The 23,339-nt window shown below is 39.2% G+C and overlaps 2 protein-coding genes across 2 annotated transcripts; one reads left to right on the top strand and one right to left on the bottom strand.

Annotated features, from left to right (window-relative positions):
- Positions 1-579: 579 nt before the first annotated feature.
- On the bottom strand, positions 580-14,851 carry zgc:162472 (uncharacterized protein LOC553495 homolog). The gene is given in 27 exon segments (XM_055052323.1): positions 580-1,651; positions 1,737-1,962; positions 2,044-2,181; positions 2,262-2,415; positions 2,539-2,590; positions 3,166-3,308; positions 3,395-6,226; positions 6,317-6,430; positions 6,527-6,563; positions 8,057-8,191; positions 8,358-8,679; positions 8,780-8,880; positions 8,962-9,130; positions 9,213-9,270; positions 9,557-9,760; positions 9,838-9,972; positions 10,046-10,100; positions 10,209-10,303; positions 10,407-10,540; positions 10,625-10,789; positions 11,651-11,716; positions 11,819-11,922; positions 12,047-12,538; positions 12,541-12,697; positions 12,790-12,989; positions 13,190-13,243; positions 14,752-14,851. Coding segments are annotated over 25 exon segments (6,387 nt in total). The 5' UTR covers positions 12,984-12,989; positions 13,190-13,243; positions 14,752-14,851; the 3' UTR covers positions 580-1,546.
- A 3,204-nt stretch (positions 14,852-18,055) lies between these two features.
- On the top strand, positions 18,056-23,163 carry LOC129374113 (uncharacterized). Its single transcript, XM_055052322.1, has 5 exons — positions 18,056-18,089; positions 18,313-18,618; positions 20,347-20,667; positions 21,086-21,226; positions 21,312-23,163. Exons 3-5 carry the CDS (start codon positions 20,463-20,465, stop codon positions 21,674-21,676), a joined length of 711 nt encoding a protein of 236 aa, XP_054908297.1. The 5' UTR covers positions 18,056-18,089; positions 18,313-18,618; positions 20,347-20,462; the 3' UTR covers positions 21,677-23,163.
- Positions 23,164-23,339: the final 176 nt, after the last annotated feature.

Below are 23,339 nucleotides of genomic sequence, written 5' to 3'. Positions count from 1 at the left end.
ACAAGCTGAAATCCTGAACCGCCTGCAGTTATTATTCTGAACCAGTCTGAACAAAAGGCTGAGGCATTTGTCTCAACACATTGACACCAAGGTTCGTCACACAAAAACAGGAAAAAGAAATGGCAGAACTGACGGGACAGTAAAGAGCATTAGGCCTGCACTGACAGCTGCGGTCTTCAAGTGGATACAAATGACAAGCTGTTTGTGTTTGGAGTTGATAAATTGCTTTTTGCGGAACATTGAAAAAAAAATGTTCCGCAAACATTCTTGAGAAACATTTTTCCGCAAAAATGTTCCGCAGCATGCCCCAGCAGGTGGGGCATGAAAATAAACCAAAACATCAGCATTTAGATGTAAAAAAACAAAACAAAAAACAAGCCCAGAGTGCCATGAAAGTGAAAGTTGAATTTTCTCAAGTGTTTCTGGCCATTGAAGGGTTTAATTGGACAACTTAATAAATGGCACTTTTGAGCAACTTAGAAATTAAGGACTTTATGAATAAAAGCAGAAAAAAAATGCTGGTTGAATATAATTTTAAATTTCCCCTGATGACATTAACAACATAAATACATCAGACAGTGAAGTGGCTGATAGTTTTATTTAAGACAGAGAAATATTTAGTATTCCAGTGACATTAGAGGGAGTCTGACAGCAGAAAGCAACTACAACTGAAATTAATATTTCTGTTAATTCATTGAATTAAACTTAATTGCTCATATACTAAATATGAAATACTAAATATAAAATATATAAAGTTGCTCATATACTAAATCATAAAGCACTTGGATGCTACAATGTTGTTGGTCTTCTTAAGCGTAGCCTTTAACAAGACCAAGTAAGTCACCAATTCTAAAATCTAAAGCATTCAATTAATATTTTTCTGACTTCTGGTTGTTCTGAATTTGTTGCATTATGCAATCATCTGCACGCCTAAAAAAATAAAATAAAAAATGACAATGGATGTTCAAGTTGCAAACATAAGTAGTTCAAAGGTATCAAATATAATATTTTGACCGCTTTTCATCTGTACAAGGTCAGGACACACGGCAACAAGTGGATCCGGTCTATTTTACAGAATGACATTTTTTTGAAATTTCGATAAACACAGAAAAAAATAAATCAAATATATGTATGCAAACACGTCCTCTTATGGAGTTAAGTTTCTACTCAAAATCAATGACGCTGCCTAATGTCTGAAAAAATCTGAACATGGAGAAAAGAGGAAAACTCACTTCTGTACAATATTTACATTTTCACAGCTGATGTATTAAATCTGATAGCGATGCGTCAGTCAGCTGCCGCGTGTTCAGTCTACATCACTTTTGTCGGCCACATTTACACCGTTTCACATTTGTACATAAACTAACAGAATATTAAAAATCACATTTCAGTACATCTGTACACATTCAAAGTGCTTGTTAAAGTTTATGAAATACGTCTGGAAAAAGAACTGAGAAAAAAATAAAATACAACCTTAAATAAACCACTGTATAAATGATACAAGAGCCTCAAAGAAAAAAATGGAACTATAAATGCATAGTAGCTTTTATCCCTCATCAACTTCTGTGAAGATGTCACTCAGGAAGTACTGCGACACAGTCGTAGGCTCGTTCTCAACAAAGCTGCTCTCCCTTTCCGGGGAAGTTAAAGCCTGTGACAGAGAGCAAACGTTTAGGTTTTATAAAGCTCGTGTTGGAGATCAAAACTTAGCAAACACGAATCTCTATCCTCCTTACCGTAGATGAAGACCTCAGGCCAATATGTGCACGAACTGGCGCCGTGAGCGCCTCTGCTGCTGCCTTTGTTTGACTGGGAATATTAGAATTTGATGCGGAGGATGTTGGTTTTGAAGACGTCTGTTCGGCTTTGGTGGGAGTTTTCTTCTGACTTCGCCTGCTTGCTGCTTTTGTACATTTGGAGCTCCTCGTTTCAGAAACGCTTGCTTCGGAAACTTTGGCTTTCCTGCGACATATAAAAAATAAAGTTAAAACTAAAAGTTTCTGCCTTCGCAATCTGGAGAATTACTCCAATTTTCTTCCTCACCTGTCGAGATGAGTTTCCTTGTCGCCTAAATCATCACCGGCTTTCTCATTCGGCTCAGCGATGGAGTTCTTGAAGACTTTAGGTTCAGCAGGAACTTCTGGATGGTTTTCTTCTGCTGTCAAACTCACCTCAGAAACACTGCAAAGGGAGAAGAAATGTAAAATCAGAAATGAAACTAAACATTCCCAAACCTCTCTCGATGGGGAGCCGATACGAACCTCGGCTGCCGACCCGATGCGCCTGTTGCGGGAAGATAAGAGAGGTTCTGGGCTCCACTCGCTCCCACTTCCCCTGCTGAGGGGACCGGGATCTCCGTCAGGGAGAGGATGAAAAAGGGCTCATCTGGATCTGAAGGCACTTGCTCTGGCAGTACTGAGAGGGAGCGAGGCATAATTCAGTCAAAAAGAAAAAAAAAAAAAAAAAACAACAACAGGAAAGAGAACGCAAACTTCAAACAAAACGATGTGAGTGAGAGAAAGTCTCTGATTGACTTACTCTGTGACAGGAGCGGATCTCTCTGAATCGCCTCGGCGCTTGATGTTTTATGCTGGGATTAAAGGAATCAAAAGGAGAAAATTTGAGGGGAAAGTAACACCGTCTTTTTGTGTAGTACAACCCATTCGTGATCAAAGTGCTGACACTCGGCACCGCAAAGCAGGCTTTCTCAAGACTAATCGAGTCAAAGGATGCTCTGCAGTCTTTGGGATAGTATTTCTCACCCCTTGTGTTTTTCACATTTTGAGTATGTCAAATAGAACAAAGAAAAACTCAAACTTATTGTTTTAGCAATTTTTTTTCTTCATCTTGCTCTTTAAAATGCTATTTTTACCTCTGGAATGTGTTGGGATCAATTACCCGCTTACAAATTAGATGACTTCAAAAAGCCAAATTAGTTGCACTGTATTATATTAAGGGTTGGCAAGGTAGATGGATTGAAACACAATACTTTTTTAATAAAAAAAACAAACAAACACATCTTTCACTTTAGCTTACAAAAAGCAAGATAAATTTGCCAGTAGAAGAAATTGCTGTAATAGTTGTCATTTAGCTTTAAAAAAAAAAAAAAAAAAAAATAAAATAAAACATTATTGAGAAAGAATCTTAATAAAGAAGCATATTTACCCCACAAGAAGATTGTGGTTTAACACAACTAAGAGAGGAATGAGAATCAATTGAACTCGAGTCTTTTTCTCCTGGTTTCTTGTTGACTCCTTTTTCTGGATCATGGGTGTCCGCTTTCTTGATTTCTTTAGAGGCACCAAAAGCTGTAGAAAAGAAAAATGGTTTTAACCTATCACTTATAAAATCCAAACCAATCGGTATTGCTTAGAGAATAGGAGAACAGTGAAACCTGTTTTTGTTGTATTTGCTTCTTCAGCTGGCTGGGTCTGCTGAAGACGTCCGCTGCAGCGCAGGTTGGGTTTCGGTTTAATAGCCAAGTTGGAATCTCCAGATGAAAGGTAGTCGTTGTTTGCTGAGTCTTTATCTGACATTTTGTCCAGCGGTTGCTCTAATGCAACAGATGACATCCCTTTACTCTGGTCTTCAAGAGGTCTACTGTGATCACCTGACTGAAGCTTTCTGACTGCAAGCCCAATTTTTTCTAAATTGGGCTTGACTTTGGAAAACCGCTGCCTTCGTTGAGGCGGTGGTTTTTCTGTGACAGCTGGACTTGAAACTTCCACATTTGCTTGTACTTTTTCCTCAGTTTGTCTATTTTGCTCAGAGGCTGGGTTTAGAGCTCTTCTTACAGCCTGCGTAGTTGTTGAGTTTTCTGTGTTTGATTTGTCATCCTTTTGATCACTAGCAGATGCAGCACAAGGTTCCGTCTGATCTCGGGCTGAGCTGCCCATCTTTGAATTGCTGGTCATTGCTGATTTAACTGTTTGTGAAACATTTATGCTCTCACTTGGTCCACCTTGAGCTGTCAGGTTTGCATCTGTGAACTTAGAGTACTTCTCTTTCTCTGTGATTGTCTGCTGTGCACCAAGTTGGAGTTGGACTTCAGATTTGTCATCGGCTTTGGACCTCACAGGTCTTGAGCTCTGTGATAAATTTGGTTTAGGTTTTTGTGATCGACTCCTTTTGACCAGCTGAGCAGATGGCACTTTATCCTCCTTATGATTGACTTGCAACTCTTTATAGGGTGCAAAGCAAGCTGAAAGGTCGCTTCTTTCTAGATCTGCTCCTGAATTCAGGTTTGGCCCTTGACCAACTTGTGTTTCTTTAACAGTTGGGCTATTATTGCTAAAGGTTGAAAATGTTGCACCTACGATTTTTTCACTGGATGTTGACTCTTGGTTAATAAGCTCAGGGTTGACATTGAAGTTTTGTTTCTTTGCTTCAGAAAGTGTCTTTTTCATTTCTGAAGACTCAGAGGTAAGAGGTGGAGTTAACTCCATCACAGGATTATTTTCACTTTGTTTGTCCGAAGACGTTGGATCTGGATCCGGTTCAGAATTTGCGTGCTTCTCTGACTGGCTTTCTGATGTTCGAGGTTTCAGCTTCGAAGCTCTTGATGCTTGTGAAATGTTTGGTCTAAGTCTGATTTTGGATAATCGATTTTGCCTTGGCTTTTCAGAAGTTGCATTTCCCCCGCCAGGTTTGCAGACGGCTGGCTCTTCCTCAGCTCTTACAGACACAGCAGGTTGAGCGCGTTGGTCTTGGTCAAAGTTTGTTCGACTACCATGTGACGTCATCGCACCGCTGCAACTAATTTCACTTGTTTCATCCAGAGAATTCAAAGCTTTTTCCGTGGACCTGAAAGTTGAACATGATTTGAAGCTGGTTTGCTTTTGACCTTGGTCAACGGGACGATGTTCCATGTCATCGTGAATAACAATCTCAGTAGATGCAGGTTTGTTTGTAACTTGCTTTATTGTCGATTCATGAATGGAGTCTGAAGCCTGTATTCGGTTCAACCTTGAAGCACAGTCATTGTCTTCCAAGTGAATCTGTGTCAACTCTATGGAACTTTTCATTGCTGTGTCTTCTGTGGCTTGAGGTTTAGTTAGCCTAACTCTTGAAGTCTGAGTTAGATTTGGTTTGAGTTTAACCTTCTGCAAATGGCTCCTTCTCAACTGAGCAGATGTAACGTTACTCTCTTGTTTATTAGCTGGTTTGTTTTCTATAGGAGAGATTGAAGTAGCAGGACTACAATTAGCTGGGGCCGCAGCTAATTCTACATTAGATTTATATTCAGCTTGTGTTTGTGGACTAGAAAGAACCTTAAGCGTATTCTGAGGTTCTGCATGAGGGGACACATCAACATTTCTTGACAAGAAACTAGTAGATTGGGTTCCCACATCCAGTATGGTTTGCATTTTGGATTCTGTGTTAGTAAGCGGGTCGGTCTTTTCGGTCTCTTTGCTGATCTGAGATTTATTTATTGCAGTTCTTGACATCTGTGGAAGGTTGGGTTTGATTTTTGACAATCTACTCCTTCTAGGTACTGACACACCCATACTCTTTTGATTGGCAGGTAAATCTTTTTCAGCAGGAGGATGTTTGCTGCTTCTGTCTTGGACTGAGTCTGAAGGGGTGCATGGCTCTGGTACAATAGGTGTGAATTCTGACTTGCATTCCAAAGAGCTGCTTAAATCAGACTCAACAGTTCTGTCATGAGGTGCAACACTTACATCTTTACGATTGGGTGAGTTTGAACCTCTAGCAACCTCAGTCGCATTAGATTCAGCCTGGGATAAAGACATGGACAAACTTTGCGTGATCAAGGAATTCCCAGATTTCTCTTCTGTTAGTTGAACTTCCTTAAGAGAATCACCATCTTCTAACAATGCTTCATCAGAGTCTGCTTTCTTTGGGGACGCTTCAGCAGCACCAACCGAGCGCCTCTCTTCAACCTCCTTTTTTTTGGAACTCTCGGCTTGGATTGTTGGAGGTGCAGTCCTTGACGATTGCCCAAGGTTTGGCTTCACTTTAGAAAAGTGCGGCACCTTTGTTGATGGGGAATTGCTATTTGAGCTCTGTGCAGTCTTTAGCTCGTCACCTATTGGGTCAATGGTTTTAACATGAGATGTGTCGCTATGCTTCATTTCTAGGTTTCCTGGGTCCACATCGGCAACAGTTTCTGAAATTTCTCCACCTGTCTGAGCACTTTGCGGTTGTGCATCAACCACAATTTGTTCATTGAAGTGGTCTGATTCATTCCCATCCGTTGCTACTCCTGAAATTAAACATTGCATACATTAACTCAATTTAAATAAAGCAAAATCCAAACATAGATGAGGAATTTAGTGGTTTCTGATGCTCTTACCTGATGTTGAGTCTTGTGTAGTCACTTCTCCCTGTGTTGACATGGAGACGTGACTAACCTTGCCGATGGTCAAGAGGGTTTGAGCCGCCTCGTTATAGCTGTCATCCTGAGAAACTGAATGTTCAAAAAAAAAACAAAAGCATGTATTAGTCTCTAAAACCATCTTGCACTTCTATACGCCAGTCTTCAAAGAATAAACTTAGAACATACATTCTGTTTGTTCTGATGTAATGATGTCGATAACATCCTGCAACAGAAAAGAAAAAAATGTAAATATCAATAGAAGAAATACTTAGACACACAAACATGCACAACTGCCCCAGTTACACGTCTCCATAATCTTTACAACAGTACACTGTGCTTTACAAATGTACTCATGCTCCTTGACAATGTCACTTTACAACCACAAACAGGTTTAAAAACTGTGAACAAATTTCCGTTTCCATTCCACAGTTATGCAGTATTTCATCAGATCAAGAGGTGTAAATACGTCAAGAAGGCACTGTAAGCTATAAATCAAACACATTGCTAAACATGCATATTATTTGGCTTTCAAGACAATACTACGTTTAATTTATGTCAAAACTATCTATTTTAACTGGAATGCACTCATGTAAAAATTTGGGTTGATATTGAGAGCTGATTTTAGGATTACTGTTGTGGCTGATAGTATATCATCATCATCACTGTCAATTAGTTGACTTCCTCCCCTCATTTATTTCCATATTCCAACAAGATAGAAATAAATATTGGTTGTCAATATTGGTGTGGTTTTAATCATTGGATAATATGATATCTTAAAAAGTGACAAACATCAGCAAATACTGATGTTTGTGCCGATACATGGGGCAACCCTGCATTTTATTTCTATGAACCACAGTATGGAACGCCAGAACACCACAACAGGATATTTTCAGTTTATTACAATTAGGTCCTTATTTCTTTGTACTTTGGGTCTATTACTTTAGCTCAATATAAATATTTTCTTTTAATTAGTTATTATCATTAAAACATTGCTTGGGCTGTGTATTTTCAAAACATTCATAAACACACTTTTGTTTTTTTCATGAATCAACATGAAGTATTTCTGGTTTATTATGAGTTTGGCAGCGCCCCCTGCTGTACCGGCATCCACACAACCCACAAGACACAAATCCACCTCCAGCGTGGAAAAATAGTAAAAAACTCTCGAGTGCACAAAAATGAAAAGATGGCATGGCTTGTAAGCAGTTTCACATAGTTAAATTCACTTACTTGTGTCTGTGTTAAGCAAAAAAATATATCTGTATATTTAAAAATGTGAAGATGTTAATGTAGGTGTTCAAATTGGTTTTGTTTGAAATGTGCTGGACTTCTTATTTTTTGTGTCTTGCAGAATGGAAACAAACATCTTTAGTACCAGCTCACAGATACTAAGGATCTGTGATTCTTTAGTACAGGGTTTGTACCACAATACATGTTGTGGTACAAATACGAAATAGAAAGACGGTTTATTTTATCATTTGAACCTTAATGTGTTACAGGTCAAAGTATTTCACAAAACAGATGAAGTACTGCAGTAATAACTCATGAAAAACAAAGCAAATACATGATCTTAAATTCTAAACAAATAATATGTTGGAATACATTTGATCTAAACTAAACATCTAAGGTTGGAATCGAGAAAGAATGAATTCAACACTAAGTGTAACTGGGGATTAAGAGTTAACACACACTATGACTTAAGCATTCGTGACTTACAACCAGCAGGTCCAACTGATGATCACATGCTTCAGCAGTGCTTGTCTCATATTGTGTCTGATGGCAAGATGAGTCAGGACACAGTGCATCTTGGGAGATGCCGAGCATATCGGGCATACTGGCCAAGATATCAAGCTAATTGTAGGAATGGGAGGGGTCAAGAGTGGAGGATTTAAAATATTTAAAGTGAAATATGAAAAAAGGGGGAAAAAAATTGTTGAAACACAAACAATGTTTTGGAGGAGAAATGAAAATGAATGATGTGTCTTGGTGGCGTTTAAGTGGGTTTTCTGCTACCTACCTCGGCCATAGGGTCTTCCACTTCTGAAATCACGGCATTCAGTGCGTGCAGGCCAGAAGACACGATGCCTTGACCGGAGCTGCAACCTGCATCTTCTTCATCTTCGTCCTCATCGTCGCTGAAGTCTGGCTTGGAGGATCTGAGAGTAACTAGTTTGGATTTCTTGGGTTTTTGCTCTGATTGCGGTTTCAGTGATTTGCCTCTTTTCAGAGCACCTTTGGGTTTGGACTTTGAGGCTGAAGAAGTTTCAGCTTCTGAGGAATGTAATTCATCTTTGCTAGGATAAGCAAAGACCAGATTGGGTTTGGGAATTCTTCCATATCTACAAATCAAATGGACAAAAGTAAGTTGTACTATAAATAATTTGGGGATTAGCAATTAATCAGTTGGGGTCTATTTTGTCAAAAGATGGATTACTTTACCTGGTGGGTCCTTGATGCTTTACCGTTTCCTCTTCCTCTTCAGAAGAAATGTCATCGCCAGAAAACTTTTCCCTACTAGCATTTGATCCATTTTTATTCACCTAAAATATAAACAGGCGTTAAATAAGAAAAAAATTACAACATAAAGAACATTTTGATGGCTTAAAATTAAAATTAATAACCTGTTCTTCTTCACTTGCATTCTTATCCCCTTGATCTGACTGGGTTTCTTCACTTTTTCTCTTTTTGCCTCGCTTCAGACCCAAAGGCAGGAGTGGTTTTGGTGCTCTGGCTCGTGAGAGCTTGGCTGGCTTGATAACCGGATCCTTCGTTGCGTTTATGTTCGGAGACCTAAATGTTAGAGAAAACCAAAAAGCTTCAATTTCAATTTCTTTCAAACACTGTTACCTTCGAACCTATTGCGCAGCATTACATTTCTGAATCGGTGTGGCTCTCGGGAAGTGCCGGCTCCGAGTCTTCGGGTACTTCACCTGAAAAAAATAAAAGAAGAACCAAAACATCAGAGGGACATTTCAAACATTTATTAACAAACATACCTTTTGAGTTCAAGAGAACCGGCAAAAACAAAACAAAAAACAAAAAAGAGCTGATTTTACTTTTGAAAAACAGTGTACAATATTATCTCTTTTATAATACTCTTAATTCTGAAGTGAAATCCGTTTTCAACTACAAAATCTGACTGGTCCACCTCTAATATTAGCTGGTTATAATGGAACAAACGTAGAAAAACAAGAGTTAGATTTTTCCTTTTAAGACCTGTTTTGCTTTTCTTCTCATTCATTTCCTCAGGCAAGGCCTCCGCGTTTTTCTTTTTGCGTTTCCTCTTCGGCTCAGAAGCAGGAGTTTCCCCTTCGTTGCGCTGGTCCTCGTTCTCTTTCTCCTGCTCTTCCTCCAAGTCGGGAATTTCGTCGTCCTCCTCTTCTTCCTCCACGTCACTCAGACGCTTTGCCGGTTTCTTGCCTGCGAATAAAAGCGAAGATTTAGAAATGAGACAAACCTATGAAACGCTTCTTTAAAAAGTCTGAGGAGTGTGTTACCCTTTGGCCTCGTTCTGGCTTTCCTTTTGTTGTTCTTCCCAACAAGTGACTTGAGTTTCTTCTTCTCTCTCTGAAACTCCATAATTTTCTCCAGCAGCTTAGAAAAGTATTCAATATCCAGTTTCCGCCTCTCTCCTACGAAGCAAACATCCTATTAAATTACATTCACCAATCATGACTCACCTACTGTCACACTGTAAGCACTTACTAAAAGCTTTGTCAATCCTCCAGGAGTTTTCTCGCTCTTCTTTTTTGAACTTGTTCTGGAGAAAAAAAAAAAATAAAAAAATATATATATATATGATTGTGCATTTAGAATAACCTCTTTATGTCTTGTAAATACACATATTACAAGTAGTCAATAATCCTACTTTTATTTCTGATCGAGCTCTGTGTGGAAACAGTTGGCAAATCATGGAGAAGTCTGTCCCCACCATGCTGACTGCCAGGTAGAACATGTCAGTCTCTGAAGAAAACCAAACACAACAAAGATATGTCAAAAAAATAAAGTAAAGCACATTACAGCCATGCAAAAAAAAAATGTAGGCAGCAATCTGTGTCGGCTGAACCTTCAATCGACCAGGGTTTGGAGTAATTAGATTTCCTGAAGCTTGAGTAAGTTGTCGTGGAGCCTCTCTCAAAGATGGGGTCTCTGTCGGATGCTGGGTTCGGCCCTTTGGCTCGCTGGACTTCCACCGTCAAGCTGAGAATGTATATAAATATATAAAACATCACTTAATTGCAAAATAAAGAGGGATCGTAACACATTGTGAAGACTTCTGCTTACCTCTCTTCATCAATGATCAGCGAGCCGTCTTCTGCTACTTTGAGCTGAGGAACCATGAGAGATTCCTCCTGGTCTTCCTCTGCCGCAGCATCTTCTTCCTCCTCCTCTTCTCTGGTATTCACTTTGGCAGGGATGACCTCAGGTATCGGAGGTCGCTCCGTTGATCTTTAGGAGTTGGAAAACATAATGTGCGTTGGAATAAAACAACATTTAAGAGACATTATGCAGCCCTCTGCTAAGACCTGCAGATGTGGATTTCAAGCAAAAATGTGTAACTTTATCCAAAATATTCCTTCATTTAATGTCGTTTAGCTTGAAGTGGAAACCAAACTTGAGACGGTGCGCTCAGAGCGTTTCTGGATGAAGGGTATTAAAGGTGGTCAAAGTTCAAACTTACTAGATTTCATGCATAATAAGCACCACCAGAGGATAATCACAAGTCATTTCTTTCACATTTTTATTTCTATGCTAGCTTTGCATAAAAAAAAATACATGCAAAACTAGCATATAAGGACATTTCCTATGGAGCTCATACTCAGATAAATTTGTGTTTATAATTCTAAAAAGTCTTGTTGCTGTTGAACGCCTCTGGTCTTATGTCATCAAGGTGCAGTTAGCCTGAACAGGCAAGTGCAAAGCAATAAGGCCAAATTTTAGCACACCACACTGACACCTGGTGGCCAGCTAAAGCCATAGCAACCTAAAGAGCAAACTATTATTTTAGTCTTCAAAAAGGACTATTTTAAATCTCTAAAAGACTAACACTTAAATTGTTTTATTACGATGAATGACAGGCTTGTTAACACTTCAGTTTTTCACGAGAAGTGTAATTAAACTCTATAGTACATTTGCTAGACTGAAGGAGTCAAGCAAACATCTGATATTGCCATTGGTTTTCTAAGTCACATCAAAATAAAATTAAGTGAGCAGCTCTCATTTATGGAGTCATCTTAAGCAGCGTTTTGCAGAATGTTCTCGATCAAAAAAACCACGGTAAGGCCATCGGGTATAATGAGACAAACACACCCGTCTCTTCTTGGCGAAGGTGGGATCACCGTCTCGTTCTCCTCGTTGTGTTCTTCCAAACTGGATCTGAAAGGATCAACAAATCAGTTTTTTAAAAGGCAGCTTCATTCACGATCACGAAATATCATCTCAGAGATGCTGACCTGGAGAAAATGTCAAGAAACGTACCTCATGGGATTGGACGTAGGAAGGTAATGGATGAGGTCTCTCATGGTCATTTTTGTTGGGTCTAAAATGAACTCCTTTCGACGTCCTTTAGCTCTTTTGAGGTTCTGCAACACAAAATTATGCCGTATTGTATTTACATCCAGTAATACCGGTGTTGATAGCAATAAGAAAAACTTTACTGAAGCTAAATGTTTTCTATGCTGAGAATATGAATAATCCTGAGCTAACCGTTTCTTTGCAGCGCTCCTGCCTCAGCAGCTCTCTCAGCCTCTGAGTCTTTAACATCCTCTGTACGTCTGATGGGTCATTCAGGAGTCTGCTCAGGGACATCGCTGATGGGGTCATTGAAGTTACATTTTTTGATGATATGAGAGTCTTTGCTTTCTCTGATATTTCTGTAGCTTCCTTATCTGGTATGGAAGGCGGCACTCTGTCGTGTGCTCTTGAATGAACTTCCTTGGCCTGACCGGTTGAAGTGTTTTCCACTGGTTTGTTGCGGTCTGCTGGCAGATGGGTTGGCTTTGGCGAGTCCTCTGAGGGCAAATCAGACGAAGGTCCTGGTTTCTCAGAGGAGACGGGGTCAACTTTTGGTTGTGATTTGTGCTGCTTTGCTTCTTCAGAGAGTCTTCTTCGCCTCGGGGACTGGAGTCCTCGAGGGGCTGCCGTTTTCGCTGGCTGACTAAATGTCGACGGCTTCTCTAGATCTGACCCACATACGGCGTCACCTGAAGGCGAACTGACAGCCTTGACGGGGATTTTGGTGTCCGGGAGATGGACGGAGGCCGTCCAGGAGCCACCCTGGGCTTAATGGAGAAGCGCTTCCGTCTCTGGACTGATGCTGAGGAGCTGGCGCCGTCCCCGCTCTGGTCAATGCCGTCACTAAACAAATATTTGAAGAGTTAGTTTGGCTGCTCAACGTAAAAGAAAGAGCTACAGATACTCGAGTAGCTTGAGTCGACGCTCCAACTCACCCTGCACCGGGAGCATTTTCTGATGGGGTCACGTCAGAGTTGCTTGCTAGAGAAGCGATATGGCTCTCGTTTGGTTCCTTTTGTGTCTGACTTGTCTCCTGGCTTGCTGCCTGGGGTTCTTGAGGCGTTCCTGCTGTCGTTCTCCCGACCGTGCCGACATTGGGGCGAATACTGAATCTCGACCGACGAAACATTTTAACCTGTAGACCAAAGATCAAGAAGAGGTACAGTTAAACGTGCAAGACCAATTTATCCAGAGACAGCAAGCCATTATTTAACAACAGCTTTAAATGTCTTTAAGACAGACATTTAAAGAGGAATTAGCTTAGCTTGCATACTTCAAAAATATTCACTCAACCACAATTTGCTAAATATTTAAAGAATCATATGTATATCCTACCACAAAGTGACGTCCTTAGCTGGGAACTTCCAAGTCCAGAGTTACATGTTCAACCTGATAACAAAATAAAATCAGGATTAGTTAATAAGCACTAAATCCTCACATACTCTCCTATACAGCTGTGATAAAGTGGTTTATCGTGCTATTCTTTGCCTTTTCTACCTTTTATCACTGTAATTTCAAACATCCACAATTTTATACACTTTCATTATTGACTAGCTCTAATAAGCATCTTGTAATATAAAGAAGGGATTAATAAGTACATAGATAGCCTTGAAAAAAATTTTTGTATCTCTTTGAACATTTTCACCCATTCTGTCATATTACATCACAAACCTTTAGTGTATTTTATTGGGAATTTATGCAATAGAGTCAACACAATGTAGCAACAATGTTGTGAAGTAGAAAGAACAGTTTACATGATTTTCAAGACATTTAAGAAATCAAAATCTAAAGAAAAATTGCTTACAGTTTTACACATCTTTGCATAAAACAACTAAATATTAGTTTGATTTATGAAAAAATGCTGCAGCTTCTGCAACACATGGAGAACAAATACATATGTAAGATGTGCTGTTCTGATCAGATGATGACTAAACCGAGCTTTGTGGTGTACAAACACCATATGAAGTAACATTGCACATCTTCCTTAACAGGTCATGCCTTGAGTGAATGATGGTGGTGGGAGCATCATGTGATGATGATTGTCTTCAGGGCTTGAGCAGAGCATTGATGAGAACAAGGAGGTAAATAAACATACAGCCAGAACAACAGAACTGCTCTTTCAGGTATTTGTCATGCCAGTGTCCTACTCAAAGTCTGGATTTGAATCCCACTGAGATTCTAAAGCATGACTAAATTCAATTTCACATAGCCAGACTATCCACTTTCACTGCAATGCTATGTAATTTTGCAGAAAAGAATTGGCAAAAAGTACAGTCTAAAAACAATCAATTCATTGTTTTTCCTTTAACTTAACATTTACGCATTTTTTTGTTGTTGATCTACGACTAAGAAAAGGCAGTAACTTTATGGTTGTAATGAAATAAAAGGTGACATCAAACGTTTGCAAGGTTGTGTGTAAAAGATTGATCTGTTTCGAAAACAATTTAGCTTGATTGCCACCAACCGTCTCAATGCTCAGCTGCAGTAAACATGTCATCTGTTACCCGGAAACCAAGAAACTGTGTTTCAGCAATGAACAAATAACCAACTTGTCCAACTTCTGCACCTAAACTAAGAATGTTTTGACTACAATCTACCGCTCTTCCCAGCTAAGTCCCAGCTATTCGGTTAACTGTCAAGGCCAGCGATGTTCGACACATGGAAAAGCGTTCGGGGCTAATCTGAACATAAGTCCACTGAATAATGGAGCGACCACACCTTCGTGGTCTTCTTTAACGCGCCAAATAAATCCCACTTTTTCCAATAGAAGTAGAAAAGTGCTGACCCCGTAACAATGCTTCAGCGTGGCAGCCTGTCTAAGATGTAGCTTCATGCTATCAAGGTAGTGTGACTCAAACGGCCGCAATAATCTCACCGACATGTTCGTGACAACATACCTGTTCGATAGCATCCCGTTGTCTTGAGCAAGCAAGCCACAACGTATCGAAGAAAAGGAACGGGTAGCGGATCCCGTGCGGTTACTAGTCCGCCATGTTTTTTTTTTTTCCACAACGTAAATTCTCTCAGCGACAAGATGTGTGTGGGGAACGTAGTCTCGCGATACAACCGTTTGGCTGAAGCAATATGAGACGGTACGAGAGAAACCACAAGCTTGTTTTCTTGAAGTCTTTTGAAGGTATTATAGGAGTTCTAAGCATTTCCTGAGTGAAATATGACAAAAAGGAATAATGACATTTAAAGAAAAAAAATAAATTCATATATTGAATATACATTTTTAAATTCTGTCAAATTTGGAGGAGGGGGATATTATAAAGACTTGAGATGTATACATAATGTTAAGTTTGTTATAGCAATATACATCACTGTAAAATATGAGGTTTGACCATTACTATTTCATAATATAATTCTTAATTGCTTCATTGCAAAAAAAAAAAAATCTGCAATGTTTTTTTTTTACAATATTTTGTCTGAAATAAACTACACCAAACTTAATCATAGGGAAATCATATTCGACAGCTTCAAAAGTCAGTGTGAAAAGAAAAATTAGTAGGGCTGATGTTCAAACCTTGCACTTACATTGCAGCTCTATTCAAAAATATTGTCAAAACAAACTAGTCAAGCATTTGTTTGGACCCAAACAAATAAACAGAATATAATTAAAGCTATTAACATGTTTTTAGGTACCTGTTCTCACCGTGGGTTCCCAAAATATTGTTCATGTTAATTCACAATCAACCACAAGATGGCAGTAGCTCAGTATGTGAAAGGATCATGAATGACCTGGAACCTTTTCACATTTTGCCATTTGTAAACAAAAAACTTCAACAAAACTTCATTTTCCCTTTTCCTATTATAACAGAATCATACATGATCAATTTAAAACATAGACTCTTCAGACTAGTTGGGTAACTTCTGAACGTAGTTGGCTGAACTTTATTTTATTTTGTAGAATCAAACTAAAGGGGCCTGGATGCAAATGCTTGCCACAGTGCTTAGATATATTTTAGTAAAAAGTTTCGAAAACCAAGCATCATTTTCATTTGACTTCACTGTTGGCAGTCTTCTGTTAGTCTTTGATACAGAGGACATAGATTTATTAATGTGATTAAAAGCGATTTACACAAGCGGAGCAGATTTTGTATGTGTATTTGTGGATGTGTGAGACTCACAGCCACAAAGCGGTCAAATGTGAAGATGTGGAACAGTGTCAAGAGTCACTTTAAAGGTTTGAGTGCCCCATTGTTCGCATCTAAAAATATTTTTCACTTCTCTTGCGATGTCGCAGATCAAAAGATGCTCACAACTTTATTTTGTGCCGTTGGCCCCTTCGAGAACTGCTCTTTGCATTTGACAGACTAAATCTTGGACTTATAATCATCCACAGTTCCTTCGATGTTGGAAACAATTGTTGTTGAAATTCTGTTCATATTTTCCAGGATAAGTCGGCCACTTTTAAATTCGACGTGTACAGTAGTGTAGCACTCTTTGTGATGTACCTCGAAATAAAGATGTCACTCATCCAGCATTGATTAAAAGAATCCATGAGACTGACGTAAAATCTAAAAAACTTTCAGTGCCCATTTACTGTTTCTGTCCATCCATTTAAAGAGAGTAAACTGTTCAAAATAGTCCATAAAAATCCAAATTAATAGAAAACTTTCACTTTTGTTGAAGCCAGAAAAGTATATCAATGTTGACTTGCCTCTTTGCCATTATTGTACACTCCACTGAAGTTTCATCATGTTTCATTGGACATGTCTCTACTTGAACAGAACTGATATACACTGTTCAATGGACTATAGTTTTATTTATTTTTTACTTTTCAATTTTCTTTTGATGCATTCCTATAAAGTAGTCCTCTCCATTCATTCTGGAGTGCAGCCTAATTTATTCTCAAAGAAAAAGCAACTGAACATTTGTAAACTCCCGAATGTTCCTCTTTTTTTGAATCATGATGCTTCCTCTGTGTCACAGGCTGGTGAAAAGTCACTTACCATTTGCACTCATGGTGGTTTTAGAACTCCCATGTTGGTCAGCGACTCACTTCTTCACACCGATTGTAATGCTTTTAGAGCATTTGAAATCATGCAGATTAAGTCTCTGCTACTGAATGTAATGTGCATAATTGGTCTAAAAAAACAATTATGTCAAATTAAAGCCCCTGTCACAAAAAAAAACATGTTGATGTCACTTCCATGTTTAGCAGGACCTAAATACCAGTGCCTCAGTTAACATGTAAATTTACACAAATGCAAATCTACACTTTCATGATTGTATTCATGTAATTCACTTACGGACGAGGCTGGTCCCTGTTTTATGGAGTGGACATGTCTACCTTAAATTTGTTTTTGTTTTGTTTTGTTGTGTTTTGCTAAATTCAGTACAGAATAATACATTGAGCATGATTTTTGTCTGAGTTTACTGCAGATTCAATGAGCAAATGATCCTTTGTACCTAAGTACACAATAAAAAAATTGACAATTGCAAAATTACAATTACACACTATACCATGGAATTCATCCATCAGTTGGTATATTTGGTGGAGATCAGTGAAGACTTTCCTGTTGATTTACATGTTTGCAGACACTTAGAAGTTTCTTCAAACTGTGGGTTTCTTGAAACCCACGGAGTGTGAAGCGTCTGTTGTTCCTTCATTTGAGGAACCACAGAAAAGTATTCCTCTTCCTGTCTTCAGAAAACGTCTCCATTTGGTAGATAGAAGTGCGAAAAGAAACTGTCTCAGTCAAGAGCCAGATGGTCAGCTTGAAACTGTTGATGCTTGTGATTTGGTATTATCCAGATAAGACACACTTTATTGTTCCATGTGGAAAATTTGTTGCAGGTGATTCTTCAGTGACTGTGAAACATGCAAACACGCTGCAAAAAAGATAAGAAACATGACAGAAAAGGTAATAATTCTTGTTATGCTAAGAGGACATGAGGCGGGTCCTACACGATCTTTTGTGCCTGTTTGAATAAATCTTCATTGAAAGTTTCACCATCAAGCATGGTTGCTATGACCAGACTGGCTGGTTTTTGTATCCCAGAGACAACTGATCCACTGGGATTTCTAGAGAAGTCATGTACAATAAGCCTCCAAATACACAACAACTGCATGTGAGAAAGATGTCACATCTCAGTACAGGTTCTGTTACGATCATTAGCACAGAGATATTGCCTATTAGAGCCTTCCTTAAACTTGCTCAGAGAGTGGTTTGTGTCTCAGTCATGGGGCGCAGTCAATGGAGGAACTTCCTCTTTCTTCAGGCTATTGGTGAGATGTCTGTTCAGCATTTCTCTGTTTCGCTAGAAATGTCAAGCTCACTTTCGGATATGTGTATTGAACAAAAGATGATGTAAAACTGCACACTGTTTTCATGATTGCACTTTGCTAATTGTTTGCAGCCGCCCATGTTTGTGTCTTGCATTCTGCTGCTTCAGGTCAGTCATGTTCACAAAGCAAACCTACTTTCAAATTTGTTTTTCTGTGTCCACAGTTCACACATATGTGATCTCATGTTTATCAGTGTCTATTGGGTTTAAAAGTAACCGGTGCTATGGACAAGTTCGAATCGGAGACAATGATTTGGAAACGTTCGATGATGACAGATGGGACTTCAACAATAGCAAAGTGCTTTGCACAACCTCCAGTTGTGGGACAGCAGTAGAGTCACAGAAGACACCCACATCAAAAGAAACCCCGGATTTTTTGTGTACGGGAAATGAAAAATCTTTTGATGAATGTCAGCGCAGGAATAACAAGACCCAGAGCTCTGCCAAGAAGGCAATTGTTGTCTGTTCAGGTAAGACGCTCAGTTATAATATACATCACAGGGATTCATTTTAGTCATAGGGTCATAAGGTTTAAAGCCATTTGCAAAGCTTTTGTAATTTTTACTTGTCTTCAACTTCATTTCCTTAACATTTGATCAGATGATGAACAGTCTATTCAAGTTTTATGGTCGTTTGATTTTAAAGGCTTACTTGGATTGTTTTTGTATCGCTTTCGTTTCTTTTTTCTTTTTCACATTTTCAAGCTCTACCTACTCGTCTTAAGATCCAACAGTGCAAAATATAAATGTTTGCCATCGTTTGACTGGTCTTAAGATTTTAATTTGGAGTGGATGTACAAATTTATAGCTTTGATTGGTATTGTGCATTTTGAGTTTAAATTTTTTTCCCCAATTTGTGGGAAGAAATGTAAAGTTTCACCGAAAATAGTTTGAGCCTCACTTCCAAGTGGCATCATTGCTCTTGTAGAGGGGCGCATCTCAAAAATGAGTGGAATAAGTTCATTAAGCGGAGCGAGACATGTCAAGCCACCGTTTCTTCTCATTTTGACAGCAAAGGATTACAGATAACAGAAATGCAAAATTGCAAAATCTTGAAAAAAATGAAAACATGAATATTGTCCAAAAATTCAATACTGTAACGTTGAGGTGTCACAGTCTGATCAGCCAATTAGCCTGAAACCCACCCAAATGTTTTCTCTCAGTCTGGGTCAGGAGGCGACATAATCAATCAAGACATCAAGACATGACAATGTCACAGATGTACAGAAAACAGTGATTTTCACCCTCCAAGAGGAGGCTAAACCAAAAAAGTCACTGATAAAAAACAAAACTGAGTGCTCTGTCAAGGCATATTCATCAAAATTTGAGTTGAAGGGATAAAGAGCTCTAAGAAGAGCTAGTTGTTTTCTTTGCAGTCCAAACTCCACTTTTCTGATAAAAACAAAGTTTGCGTTTCATTTGGAGTCTGAAGGAAGACTGGTCACAAATTTGTTTTGTCTGAAGTCAAGCGAGACAGCGGTCGACCGTGAAAGCATCTAGTCTTAGACATTTCCTATGACTGGACATTTTAGCAGTGATGTCTACTATCTGATTTTCCCCAGCGATCAGGTAGTAGATTGCTCTAGATCTTCTACTGGTAGATTTAGAGCAACCACCTGGTGCTCTAAATCTGCCAGGCGGTTTTAGAGCACTTTATGACAAACTTTTTGGATCCTGAGTCGAACAGGACTTAATAAGTTCCTACACTGTCAGAGGTACAACAAGCAGGTTCAATGACTGTGGTGTTACAGTGATTGACCAGCAAACTTACCTGATCTGAACCTTTTGGAGAATTTATGGAGTACTTACAAGAGAAAGATGAGACAGTGGAGACGAGAAGGTCGCCAACAAAACAACTTGGGCTTCATTTACACCTCAGCAGAACCACAGGCAGGTTTTCTCCGTGTGATGCTGCACTGACGCAGTAATTTATGCAAAATATGTTGCAACCAGGCGCCAAGTGCCTGGAAATTATAAGCTTCCTGTTTAAAATATATATAAAGATATTTTTTATTTTATTTAATATTAAAATTCTCAGTTTTTGTTTTTTTTTCTTATCTGTAAGCAATGCTTACCAAAATAAGAAAACAAGGCTTGCAATATTTCACTTCGATATAATGAATCCACTGTACAGTTACAATTTTTTTCCATTGAAAATATTTTATATATATATATATTTAATCCTTTGTTTGTTTCCAGATGCCATTTCACCACCCAGAATCTCACTGACTCTTCCTAATGGGACGTCGATTAACTCGTCACACGCAGAAATCCCCAGGGGTTCCAGCTTCTCCATCAAGTGCGCAACTGACTCAATGCCCGGCACATCGAAACGGTTTTTCCTTCAACATAAAGGCAATTCTACAGAAATACCCAAATTGGAACCCGACCAACAAGCTCTTTTTGACATTTTCGTGGCTGATTATAATAACGAGGGCAACTATACCTGTACATATGCGGTGGACCTGAATGGATCGTATGAGTCTGCTGAGTCAGCACAGATTCATGTCACTGTGAGAGGTAAGAAGACAAAAGTCACAGTGAGTTTCACCTCAGGGACCAGCACTTAACGCTTGCATTTCCGTGGTCATTTTGCGCTTGCTAAATCAACACCAAGATAGTTTCAGCATCAAGATAAGCTGTTTCTTGAGGTTAGCACCCTTATAAAGCACATTTTTGGACGCACAAACATTATCTAGCAAGACAGCAGCTTAGCACAGAGATATTGCCTATTAGAGAGGGAGTGTAGAAAGATATTCTGAGACAGCAGTTTCAAAACAGCATTATTGCAAAAAGCAGCATTTCCTAAAACAGTAGAAGTGATCGCGTGCTTAATTTCACCATGAAAACGCGTAGGGGAAGTGTCAAGAGCCTGTGCAACATCAATGTTCGTCATGCACGTTTGAAGAAATCTGTGTTTGTTTGTTCAACTCTTAAGATCCATGGTGGAAACTGCTGCTTTACATATTGCCTGCTGGGGTCCTGGTGCTTCTCCTGATGGTTTTGTCGGTCGCCTGCCTGGTCTGCAGAAGAAGAAGAAAGCAGGCTGAACAGCCAAGCGATGTGGTCTTAAATCAAAGTGAGTGCCTATGTCCAAGCCATGCATTCATTCGACGTCTGACAGCATGAGTAAAAAAAGAAGACCTGTCTGCTTCTTCTCATAGCTAATGTTGCAGTGACGGTTAGAAGAAGTTACACAGACGATGAGGAAGAAGAAGAAGAGGAAGAGGAAGAGGGGGACTATGTAAACGTCAAGCCAGCAGAGATCAACAGTCTGGGAACTGAGGAAATGGACGAGAAGGACAATGATTCACATGACTATGAAGACCTGTCACGGGGTAAAAGTGACAGCAGTGATGATGAGAACGACTATGTCAATCCCAGTATGGGTCCGGTTGCTGCAAGGGACGGCACAAAAGAACAGAGTGAGGAAGAGGACAGCAGCGACGACGGGGAGGACTATGTCAACTTAGTGGAACAAACTGTGGATATATACGGAGAAGAACTGGCTATTTATGACAACCTTTAGACAGTACATGCAAGAAAACACAAAATCTTACCCGGTACTTTTTGCATAGTTTCTAGAGCAAATATCTCCTCAAACTTGAAATAAGACAAGTAACTTTGAAGCAAGATATAAACGCTTGTTTTAGATAAATAATTCCTTCATACGGATGAAAACAGTGTAAGACACAAGTGAATTTTTCTGCCAACAGAACAAGTGCTTTTTCATTATTTATTTTTTACTTAAAACACAAGCCTGCGTGTCGTGCTGAAAAGTTACTTTTGAGTAGGTTTTGTCTCATTTCAAGCGTAATAAGATATTCACACCAGGAGCCAGACCAGAATTCCTTGGTAAGATTTTGAGTTGTTGCAGCGTAGCTTGGAGAAATCTAACCAAGTACCTCAATAATATTTTCTACCTAAACGCAGTCACAGATCAGTTCTGCTGTTGATGTTTATTAGTGTCGGTCACTACAGACACCACGCCTTTTCCATGAACAGCCAGATTTTGAATTTGAACTCCTTCCTTTTCTGCTTTGCTTATAAATGACAGGATCTATTGGCAGAATACTCAGTTGAAAGATGAGTCTACCCAATGTAAACACTCAGTTGTACTCAGTCTAGGACTTTATCTGTCAAAAGTAAGCTGAAGTGATTATGTTCCTCTTCAGAGTGCAGCCTTGCTGAGCTCCTCCCCAGGCAAGAGTGCTAATTTATAACCCAGCTTTTCTCTGAGAGGTGGGTAGACTGAGATTATGAACCATTTAGGATAGTTAGCTTAGCTACAGACTACCGTTTACTGGCATTTAATGGATTAAGGAAAAGATATTCATATATTTAGCATATCCCTGTACCTTTCACCACCTAACAGATGAGTCAGACAGCAGCAACTCTAACCCTCCTGATCTGCCCTCTAAGTGCAATTAAAGCTGCACTGTAACTTTTATAAAAATATACATTTTTCACATAATTGCTAAAACTGTCATGTTGTGACAGCATAGTACAAGATAATCTGTGAAAAATCTATTTCCTCTGCTTTCTCAAAGTGCTAGAAACAACCAATCTGTGGCAGGAGTTTGTGCTGTCAAACTCATGTGGCTGCTCATCCCTATGCTGCAGCCAGCACCGCTTGTTGTGAATGCTCTGTCAAGTTAGCATTGCTACCAATGATGGCAGATAAACAATTTGTCTGAAATATGTTGTTTCTCCACCATAAGTGAGTGAATGAGATTGAAAGAAAATAAATAGTGTCAAAATAACCAGAATCAGAAGGTCTCACTGTTGATCATGGTTGTGAATGCACTGCTCACAAGCTCAAAAATCTGTTTTCTGCAACTGTATAAATAGCCAAGAAACAGGAACAAGTTTTTCATTAGGCGTGCTTACTAGCCTGCACATCCACAGCAGGCTCTGTTGTAGGGGAGACAGTTTATGACAGATGAGACTCCAGGCTCAGATTGGTTCCATCCATCATCTTACAGCCTTATTGGGGATAAGGCTGTAGTTAGATGAGAGGCAGGGCACACACTGGACAGGTCACCTGGTCATCAATTGGTTGACAAAATACAGTACTCTAGATCTGTGTTGTACCACTCAACAGAAATATAGTACAAACACTTTCATCTCAAGCAGTGTGATTTTAATAGCTTCAAGATTCAGTCAATTTTGCCTTTAGAAATTGTAATTCT

Source organism: Poeciliopsis prolifica, unplaced genomic scaffold, assembly GCF_027474105.1.
Source record: "Poeciliopsis prolifica strain line A6 unplaced genomic scaffold, Auburn_PproV2 SCAFFOLD035, whole genome shotgun sequence".
Classification (NCBI taxonomy): Eukaryota; Metazoa; Chordata; class Actinopteri; order Cyprinodontiformes; family Poeciliidae; genus Poeciliopsis; species Poeciliopsis prolifica.
This window is presented reverse-complemented; position numbering and strand designations above follow the sequence as displayed.

Excerpts from the sequence above, each read along its gene's own strand:
- LOC129374113 (XM_055052322.1), top strand. The coding sequence starts at position 20,463 with ATGCCCGGCACATCGAAACGGTTTTTCCTTCAACATAAAGGCAATTCT. Across the intron at positions 20,668-21,085 it reads GATTCATGTCACTGTGAGAG|ATCCATGGTGGAAACTGCTG; the intron begins GTAAGAAGACAA and ends TCAACTCTTAAG. Across the intron at positions 21,227-21,311 it reads CGATGTGGTCTTAAATCAAA|CTAATGTTGCAGTGACGGTT; the intron begins GTGAGTGCCTAT and ends TTCTTCTCATAG.